A 10,582-nucleotide genomic window follows, 5' to 3' on the forward strand; every position below is an offset into this window, starting at 1 on the left:
GGCGTGGGCACCTCAGACCTCCGCAGACCGTTGGCCCTTCAGCTAGTGCCCTAGCAGAGCTTCCCTTGCCGCCCCTCCTCTCCCCTCCTCCCCGGCTCTGGTCCCAACACCCTAACTCCGAGTCGGGGAGGGGGGGGAGGAGTCCTCTAGCGCGACGCCCGGGGGCCTCCTTCTGGCCTAGAAGTCGGCCCGCCCCAGGGGCGTGAGGAGGGGGCGGGGCTGAGGACTTGGGGACTTCGGACTCCCGCCCCTAAACTGCCTTTGCCAGAGCCAAGCGGGCAGCCTAGTCTGGCCTGGAGAGAGCCATGACCGCGCTGCGGGGCCTCTGGCCCGAGGTGCAGGACAACTGCACCTCGCTGGGGCTTATGCTGTTGCTGGTATTGTTCATGGGGTTGGCCCGCGTGGTCACCCGGCAGCAGCTGCACAGGTTCACGATGATCCACACCTTCGTCTTGGAGTTTCTGGCCACCTTCCAGCTCTGCTGCTGCACCCATGAGCTGCAACTGCTGAGCGAGCAGGAACCCGCGCACCCCACCTGGCCGCTGACGCTAGTGTACTTCTTCTCGTTGGTGCATGGCCTGACCCTGGTGGGCACCTCTAGCAACCCGTGCGGCGTGATGATGCAGATGTTGCTGGGGGGAATGTCCTCCGAGACGGGTGCCCTTAGGCTGTCGGCTCAGCTGATTGGTGCCCTGTGCAGCAGGTACTGCGTAAGCGTCCTGTGGAGCCTGGGGCTGAGCAAGTATCACCTCGACGAGAGGAGCTTCGCTTGCAGGAATCCCATTCAAGTGGACTTGCCCAAAGCGATCATCACGGAGGCCATCTGCTCCTTTATTTTCCACAGCGCTTTGCTGCACTTCCAGGAGGTCCGAACCAAGCTTCGTATCCACCTGCTGGCAGCAATCATCACCTTTTTGGTCTACACAGGTTTGTTATTCCCACAAAACACATGGCATGTCCGGAGCCTCTATGACCTGAGGCTCTAAGTTCATTACCAAGGTACATTTGAAAGCCCTACACATCTGCGATGTCAATATTGGTATCTCCATTATTCTGACCGTTTTGCAGCGTGTTCTTTACCAGTAGTGCAGACATCTAGATCCTCCATTCAGGAGCCATTACTGTGCTGAAACTGAGATCTTGTGAGATATTGCCAAGGGTTCAAATGTCCTACAAAGGGATTGTTTTAATGGTAGAGAAGAAAGATAACTTATCAGCTACCTCTTCCCTCATGCCAACCTGACACTCTGACTGAAAAATGATCGTGAGTTTAAAAAGCTCCTTCCAATTTAAAGCACAGGCTACATGACTGGTTAGTAGTCAGAGGGAGGAGTAGAAGTTCTGTAGTTTTTAGTTCTTTTTATTTTTTTTAAATTTTAATTTAATTTATTTAGTTCTTTTTCTACAGAATTAAAGTCACTTCTTATTTCCTTAACAAGTCATCTTGAGTTATAGAAGAACTTTTAAGTGACCTATAAAGAAAGATGTGTTTTGAAATTAAAACTTGCTTGAAATTAAAGATGCTTTTTAAAAACAAGTAACTTGAGAAATCTGTTGATTTCTTGCAACCGATTTGTCTACTTTGACAGATGTCAGATGCAGTGGGTAACCTGGATATCCTAAATGGGACAAGAAAATCCAAACAACAAAATTTTAATGATGAAATGTGTCATTTTAAATGATTACAACAAAGTAGCTTCATTGAGACCATATAAAAGGTTTTGGAGACAGGACTCCGATAAAAGGAAATTAGTGGTAAGAGTCTATCTTCTACCCATTGGAACTATGAATAGAAGCAAACCTAAGGATAAGGTCTCCTAAACATTTGCTTGGCTTCCCAGGATAAAAATGAAAGACTTTCCAATCCAGCTTCCCTCCTTTAGATCTAGTACTATACTTTGTGTAGACACAGATGGAAATAAAAGGTATAGAAGAGAGGGAAGCATATATGTATATTTGAGGGGTTGGTGAATAGCTGCTTATTAAAGTTTTAGGTTTTGGCTAAAGAACAAGCATGCCACATGGAGGAAGAGAATCATCTCTTGCAAAAAGTTATGTCACTGTTTAGCTCTGTACTTATATAATTAATGGTGTATCCTGAAGTTTTCCAGATAATCCCAACATAAAACTAGAGTTGAGAACCACTGCTCTCATCCAGACTTGTGCTGGCCAATTTGGAAGCCACTAACCACATGTGGTTATTTAGATTTAAATTAACTAAAATTAAATATTCAGTTCCTCAGCTACAGTAGCCACATTTCAAGTGGCCAGTGGCTAGTGGGTTAAGTACTGAGAGCACTGGAGACTGTTTGCAGGGGTAGAACCTAATAGACAACTATGAATTACTACTGTTACAGAAATTGATCTATTGTTATCTTTCTTTTCCGCCAATATAAGGGAGATAAGAATATTCATCAGGCAATATACCAATACAGGAAATATATATGAGTTATCTTAGTTAATCCTTAGAAAAACTCACTGATGGATATATTATTCCCATTTTAAGTAAAGTGAGGCTCACAAAAGTGAAATGTCTTATCCAAGGTCACACAGCTAGAATGTGCTGGAATCATGGTACTGACGTTAAAGGTTATACTCATTTCATTATCAGCATCCCTACACTGCATTCCTCAAAAGTAACAAAAATATGTACATACAATTGAACATTCTTCAGCCATAAAAAGGAGTTAAGTTCTGATAAATACTGTGACATGAATCAACCCTGAAAACATTATGCTAAGTTGAATAAGCCAGACACAAAAGGACAAATGTTGCAGGACTGCACTTATAAAGAAATCCAGAATAGGCAAATTCTGGATAGCCAGAGAGTATAGCCAGAAAGTATAACAGAGGTCACTAGGGACTAGGGGACAGAGAGGAATAGGGACTTTCTTTAATGGGTACCGATTTCCTATTTGGGGTGATGGAAACGTTGTGGAAACAATGGTGATAGTTGAACATTGTGAATGTAATTATTGCCACTGGATATACACTTAAAATGGCTAAAATGGTATGTTTTATGCCCTACGTATTTCACCATAATTAAAACAATTTAAGTTACAAAAAGATTCTGTTGGCAAATAAGTTTGGCAAACACTGGATTAAACAGATTTTCTAATATTAAGACTTTAAAGAGCCTTTACTGCTCTGTATACATTGCTGTATATTGTGGAACTCCAAAAGGAGAATATGGAAGTTTTTCAAACTTATGAAATCATTTTGTCTAGGAGTATGTAGCAGGAGAGAATACACTTTGGGTGTTGCTATACTAAGCCATTTCACTCTCCATTATTTTCTATGTATATGACATAACTTTAGACCAAAGTTGTTCCAGATGGAATGAACTGTCTTCGGACTGGTTGAGTTTCTGTTTTATCAGGCAGAAGTGAGGCTTTTGTAGGAAGGATTTAAGAAAGGAGAGGGAAGGAAAGCCAGGGGAAGGGTCAGCTAAGTCAGGTCTCATTACAAGCTTGATATGTCTTTTAACTTCTAAGATACTATTGGTACTGATTTGACATAGTTGCATGCTGGGATGTTTCTTTAATCACTTGTACTTTGAGAGCACTGAGAAGTCACCAGTACAGGTCGCATCAAGGTAACTGGTTTTGTATTTTAAGATTACAGAACATAACAGTCCAGCAACATGGCCCAGGCTCCTCCAACAGCCAGTGACCATGTGTCTGGCTCTCTATTTATTGATTTAGCACCCTCGACTTTTGATGTGCACATGGAGGCCATTGATGTTATTGCCACTTAACATGTATTCATTGTCTTCCCAAATAAAGTAAAACAAAAATGCTATGTGATTTATTAACATATTAGAGCTATAAAACTATTAATGTAAATTTCAAGCAAATCTTCCTTAATTTAGATTTTGGGAGAATTTAGTTCAATGAACAGGATAAGACAGAGGTGCATTCATTGTGTAATTACAGTTGACCCTTAAGCAATGCAGGGGTGAGGGGCACTGACCCCCTACACAGTAAAAAATCCATGTATGACTTTGATTCCCCCCAAAATTAATAGCCTACTGTTGACTGGAAGCCTTAACCATTAACAGTTGATTAACATGTATTTTGTATGTTATATGTACTATATACTATACTGTTATAATAAAGTAAGCTAGAGAAAAACGTTAAGAAAATCATGAGGAAAATATGTTTACATTGCTGTACTGTATTTGTCAAAAAAATCTGCATATTAGTGGACCCATGCATTTCAAACCCATGTTGTCCCAGGGTCAACTGTAATTAGACATTGAAAAAAAATCTGGTATTTTACATGTCTAAGTTGTCTTTATTACTGCACCTTTTCATTTCCTTTGTAGAATTTTTAATTATATACTTGTTTCCAGAGCTCTTCCTCCACCAGACAGAAAGCTTTATGAATACAGAAACTAAAATTGTTTTATTCATTATAACATATAACCAGGTCTTAACATTGTGTCACCTGTTACAAATAAATAGTATTTTTGGAATGAGTGAATGAATGAATTAGCAAATACTCTATTCACATTAAAAAATAATGCAGAAGATGGGGCGCCTGGGTGGCGCAGTCGGTTAAGCGTCCGACTTCAGCCAGGTCACGATCTCGTGGTCCGTGAGTTCGAGCCCCGCGTCGGGCTCTGGGCTGATGGCTCAGAGCCTGGAGCCTGTTTCTGATTCTGTGTCTCCCTCTCTCTCTGCCCCTCCCCCGTTCATGCTCTGTCTCTCTCTGTCCCAAAAATAAATAAAAAACATTGAAAAAAAATTTAAAAAAAAATGCAGAAGAAATAATATATATCTGGTATTTTATATTTTACACCTAAGGGCTTTAAAATTGGCCTAATACATTGTTTGAATAATTCGTAGTATTTTTAATTCATTTCATTACTACATTCAGGAGTTTTTGGTATCCTTCTAAATGATGAAGAATATAGGTAAGGTTATTTGTCAAAGGAGAAGGGAACTAAGTCCTTTACATGTGTTTGCTTTCAATACAATAACCATATGAAATAAGTGCTAAATTACAAATGAAAAACTGCTCCAAACAAAGGTCCAAAACATTTATTAATATAGTGGCTAAGGGCACAGGTTTGGAGTTGTACTATGCCCTTCGAAGAGATGCTTAATTTAGGCCTGCTTCCTCATCTTTTAAATGGAGAATAATAGCATCTATCTCTTGGGACCATTATGAGGAATATAAATAATGTGTTTTAAGTTCTTAGCATAGTACCTGGCACAAATATTCTGGTCACTGGAAAGGGCTAGCCTCCACTGTAAATTAGTTCATTGACATTCTGGCTTATACATGAGTCTTGTGATTGTAATTAGTGTCATCCTGTCATAGAGAATTTGGTTCCCTTTAGGAGTATTGAGAAACGTTAGTATCTAGAATTGCCAGATTTGTAACTTGGACTTTGACTCAGTCTTTAACTGTGGTAATTTCACCAAGTTCGTGCTGTCCTGTAAGACTCTGGGCAATCAGCCAGCTCTATCTTCCCATTGATACCTCTTCTTCAATATATATTTATTATGACTTCTCCCCTTCAGATGTCAATAAATAGTAACATTTTTCAAAGCCATTTTGTTAGTCCTGTGCCTGATGAATTCACATTTAATTGCACAATGCATGAATGTGTTTGTTCTTTTTGTAAAACATTGAAACACTACCGATGAGACTAAAAGTGCCTTTTGACTGCCACCATCCATGCCTGTCCCCTCTCCCTCCTTGCTTGCTCTTCCCACAAGGATAGTCCTCTGCACATGCATGTGTGTATGTCTTTCCAAACTCTTTATGTGATTTATTATACATACAGATAAGACCCTATATAAACTATTGTTTTATGTATGTTCATGTTAATGTAAAAGGTATGATGCCTTTTTGCAGTTTACTTTTTTTGGTGGTGGTCGTTTAGTGGTATCTTGGAGATCTACCAGTGTTAAGTAGTAAAGAGATTTCTCTCATTATTTCAAAATACTGAATGTAATTCCAAATTATGAAGCTTGCTTATTTAGCTACCTTCTTATGAATGGACACTCAGGTTTCCCCCAGTTCTTTGCTACTGTAAACAACGTTGTGTATGTCTACTTGTAAACAAGTATCAGTAGTTCTCTACAACAGCAGTTTTCAGCAGGAAAACTCCCCAGGCAACACTCAGCAATGTCTGGACACATTTTTAAATGTTACAATGGTGGGGGAGATGGATGTGCTGGCATCTAGTGGGTAAAGACCAAGGATGCTGCTGAACATCCCACAATGCATACGACAGCCCCATGCAAAAAGAGGTATATAGTCTAAAATGTCAAAGCCAAAGCCACATGTTTTGGGCTTTTGTTGACACAGAACCTACTCCTGATAAAGAATTTCTGTATCAGTTAACTATTGCTTAAAATCATAATTTATTGTTTTTCATGATTCTGTGGATTAGGTGGAAATTCCTCTGAGATCTTATAGCTGGGCAGTTGGCAGTGCTAGAAGAGCCCAGGTAGCCTCACTCGTGTCCAGCAGTTGGTGGCAACTGTCAGCTAAGGTGCCTCAGTTATACTCCATGTGGATTCTTATCCTCCAGCCGCCTAGACCAGCTTCCTTACATGGTCAGGGCACTGTTCCAAGAGAGCAAAAAGTGGAAGCTGATGGATTTACTGAGACCTGTAATTCACTCAGCGTCACTCGTCATGTTCAGAATTAGCACAGCATCACTTCTGCTGCATTCTGTTTGTCAATGCAAGTTGAAAGCCAGTCCATATTCAAGAGAGGGGAATAGACTTTACCTCTTGGTAGGAGGAGCAGCTTCACCACGTCACATTCAATAGAATTAGACATGTGAGGATCCGAAGATAGGAGAGTGAAGTAGTTTGAATTTTAGGATGGCAGAAGACTGATAGATCGTGTTTTTGGACTTAATGGAAATAACAAAGACCTAATGGGAACACCAAAGTGAGCTAATTATGAGGGTGGTGGTTTTCTATTTTACTGATCCATGTCTTTAAAAAAAAAAAATCACAGGTCACTAATATTATAATAGCTTATATTACATGGTATTGTAAAGACCTGTGTAAGTCAGTATCTTTTTACCCATAATGTCTAGTATATAGGAACTCAATTTTTTTATTGAACTGAATTGACAATCCTGTTGGTGCTTGGCAGTTGCAGGTCTAACATTCCGGGATTGACTATTCAAGAATGATTCTGAAGGTCCATGACATGGTATCATTTAGAATTGCTGGGACGTGAATATGAATCATGCTGTGAGGCTGGTGTGCTAGGAAAAACTCTTAGCCACGGAGTGAACTTAGTTCACTGGTCAATGTGTTCATCTTGGCATGGCTTGTTTTCAGCCTTATCAAGTATGAAATCTCATTAGTGAAATCTTATGAAAGGGTCACTTAGTTTCTAATTTTACTGCATTTTATAAAGGCAACATACTCTAGTGGCACATGGCAGGGTAAAATTTGTGAAGATCTTGGGATCTGTCTCTGTGGCTGAGTCAGAGGCAGATGTGTGTGCCCAAGCTTCCACACGGAAGAAGCAACAGAAATGTCATTGTCTCAGGAATATTCTTAGAGTGTGTTCTGAAAAGCTGAGCCACAGGTCTGGTACCACCAGACAGGAAGTCCAGCCTCCTCTGCTTTTTCTCACTTGCTTGTGAGGCCAGCCAGAAGTATAAACTCCTAGGCCCCATGTCAGAGGACCTGGGTGTAGAGCTGTACCATGAATCCTGAAAAGCAATCAACAGTTAGAATTTGTGCTTATCTTTCCCAGCTGTACACGACCACTCTTTTTATTTAAAAAAATTTAGTAACCACTTTATTCACATGCCATTCACAGTCCCTTCTTCAGGGTTCTCTCTGTTGAGAAGTAAAAACAGAGTCAATGATAACGCTTTGGTCCATTTTACTTTTGTTTTAAACACAAAGATATACTTAAGTCCAAGAGGATTCTGGGGCATTGTGTCCATTTTAAATGTATTTTCATTTTATTTTCATTATTATTCATTCATTTAAATTGGTGAATGTTAAGATGGGCAGCCAAGTCTCCCATTTCATAAACTTGTAGGAACAATAATAGAGTAGATTAACTTTCAATGTGCATTCTGTAATACATAGGAAAAGCACTGGATTAAAACTCTTATGTCCTTTTTTAATACCTGGCATATTATCATCTATAATCTATTTTTATACTCTATAATATGCACGGTGGTTCTGCAAAGGAAGATTATAGCATAAGAATACTTAAACACCTAAAACAAAGTAGTTGTATCTAGTAAGCCCTTTATTTCTAGTTACATGAAAATGTTAAATATATGGTTTGGTATCACTCTGCTTAAAATGTATTACAGGAGGAAGTCTAACAGGAGCTGTATTTAATCCAGCTTTGGCACTTTCACTACATTTGAAGTGTTTTGATGAAGCATTCCTTCGATTTTTTATAGTATATTGGCTCGCTCCTTCTTTAGGTAAGCATATTTTTATTAATATGATTAAAAGATTAGGGTATCTTAAAATACGATAGGAATATCACTGTAACATGTCAATTACCAAAGCCAGAGTATGTACAAAAAGAAAATGAAAAAGGTAGTTAACATACCTGAAATAACACTTTATGTGTACAGTATCCTTTAGAACTTTTTATCTTCAAAGAAACAAAATTACGTAGTTAAGGGTAGTCCGTTCCATGCATGATACCACCTTAAGAAACCCTCAGATAATATGGGCCAAAAAGTGAGGAGTCATTCCTTCCATTAAGAAAATAATTTTTCTGGGGCGCCTGGGTGGCTCCGTTGGTTGGGCATCCGACTTCAGCTCAGGTCATGATCTCACCATTCGGGAGTTCCAGCCCCACATCGGACTCTGTGCTGACAGCTCAGAGCCTGGAGCCTGCTTCAGATTCTGTGTCTCCCTCTCTCTCTGCCCCTCCCCCGCTCACACTCTGTCTCTGTCTCTCTCAAAAATAAATAAAACGTTAAAAAATTTTTTTATTTTGGGGCGCCTGGGTGGCGCAGTCGGTTAAGCGTCCGACTTCAGCCAGGTCACGATCTCGCGGTCTGTGGGTTCAAGCCCCATGTCGGGCTCTGGGCTGATGGCTCAGAGCCTGGAGCCTGTTTCCGATTCTGTGTCTCTCTCTCCGCCCCTCCCCTGTTCATGCTCTGTCTCTCTCTGTCCCAAAAATAAATAAAAAATGTTAAAAAAAATTTTTTTTTGTTTTTTTTATTTTTTTTTAAATTTTTTTCTTTTTAACGTTTATTTTTTTGGGGACAGAGAGAGACAGAGCATGAACGGGGGAGGGCCAGAGAGAGAGGGAGACACAGAATCAGAAACAGGCTCCAGGCTCTGAGCCATCAGCCCAGAGCCCGACGCGGGGCTCGAACTCATGGACCGCGAGATCTGACCTGGCTGAAGTCGGACGCTTAACCGACTGCGCCACCCAGGCGCCCCTGTTTTGTTTTTTTAAATAATTTTTCAAGAGTGCCTGGCTGGTTCGGTCTGTAAAACATGCAACTCTTGATCTTGGGATTGTGAGTTCGAGCCCCACACTGGATGTAGAGATTACTTAAAAAAAACAAACAACAACAACAACAACAAAAAACGCCTTTCTTTCGTGCTAAAGGAATTTTTTTTTCCAAATTTGACTCATTTTGCAGAAGAGCATCTCATGAAACAATGGATACCTGTAATAAATATAGTTTTAAAATTATCCACAAATTGTATTCCTGTTATTACTATCTGGATCAGTTATATAAAACAGATATATAAAAACAGATATGTAAGATATATAAAAAACATATATAAAACAGGTGTATAAGTTATCAGCATTTCTTGATTTTGTTTCATCATCTCTCTTAAGCCTGATTATAAATTGTAACTATAAATGAATGTGAGGATGCCTGGTCTTTATTATTTCATCCTTTTTGTCCACAGCAGTTTTTGTTTCTTATTGCTCATTTCTGTCAAAAGAAAGAAAGAAAGAAAGAAAGAAAGAAAGAAAGAAAGAAAGAAAGAAAGAAAGTTGGGTATATCTAGATGGGAACATTGGCATAATAGGTTTGACTAGCCGTCACACCTGACTCCTCCTGTTCACCTTCCATGCTTTTATTTCACAGTTAGTGCCTGTTATGCTCAGTCATGGTATTTGTGGACCTAAACAACCTAAACATGAAAAATGCCAGAGAAAATCTGTATTTTAAAGTGCTAACAATGGCAGCTGTTGTTCAGTTCTGCAGATTGCTCATGTTTTCCAGTAACTTCTTTAAAATTTTCTCTACTCTTGATTTCAAAAAATTAAAAAGGTCATTGAAGTTCATGAAGCTATAAAGGTCACTAATTGGATAGGTCTACTGATAGTTTTTGTTTGGAAATATTCTCTTAAAATGTCATATTTACAACCCACATGTATTATTAATGTTATATATTTGTTATTGTGCTCCAACTACTATGTTAACAGTAGGCCTATGACTAAAGAATTATTTCATCCATTACTTGAAAGAATACTAAAAAGTAGTGCTTTCCAAAATAATTTTTAAAAGGAACAAAAATAGGGGCGCCTGGGTGGCGCAGTCGGTTAAGCGTCCGACTTCAGCCAGGTCACGATCTCGCGGTCCGTG

At 39.6% G+C, this 10,582-nt stretch overlaps 1 protein-coding gene and 1 long non-coding RNA gene across 2 annotated transcripts in view; one reads left to right on the forward strand and one right to left on the reverse strand.

The window, feature by feature from the left end:
• The first annotated feature begins 93 nt into the window (after nucleotides 1-93).
• Nucleotides 94-10,582, forward strand: part of AQP11 (aquaporin 11) — a 21,137-nt gene continuing 10,648 nt past the window's right edge. The window contains exons 1-2 of the mRNA XM_040489454.1: nucleotides 94-927; nucleotides 8,321-8,437. Of these exons, the coding sequence (XP_040345388.1) occupies nucleotides 306-927; nucleotides 8,321-8,437 (739 nt within the window). The 5' untranslated portion in view covers nucleotides 94-305. The remainder of the gene's footprint in view (nucleotides 928-8,320; nucleotides 8,438-10,582) is intronic.
• The window catches only part of LOC121039332 (uncharacterized), a 17,992-nt gene continuing 15,268 nt past the window's right edge, over nucleotides 7,859-10,582 (reverse strand). The window contains exon 2 of the long non-coding RNA XR_005794714.1: nucleotides 7,859-8,739. This is a non-coding gene — a long non-coding RNA (uncharacterized LOC121039332). The remainder of the gene's footprint in view (nucleotides 8,740-10,582) is intronic.

This window comes from Herpailurus yagouaroundi, unplaced genomic scaffold, assembly GCF_014898765.1.
Source record: "Herpailurus yagouaroundi ecotype Mexico unplaced genomic scaffold, PumYag 180, whole genome shotgun sequence".
Lineage (NCBI taxonomy): Eukaryota > Metazoa > Chordata > Mammalia > Carnivora > Felidae > Herpailurus > Herpailurus yagouaroundi.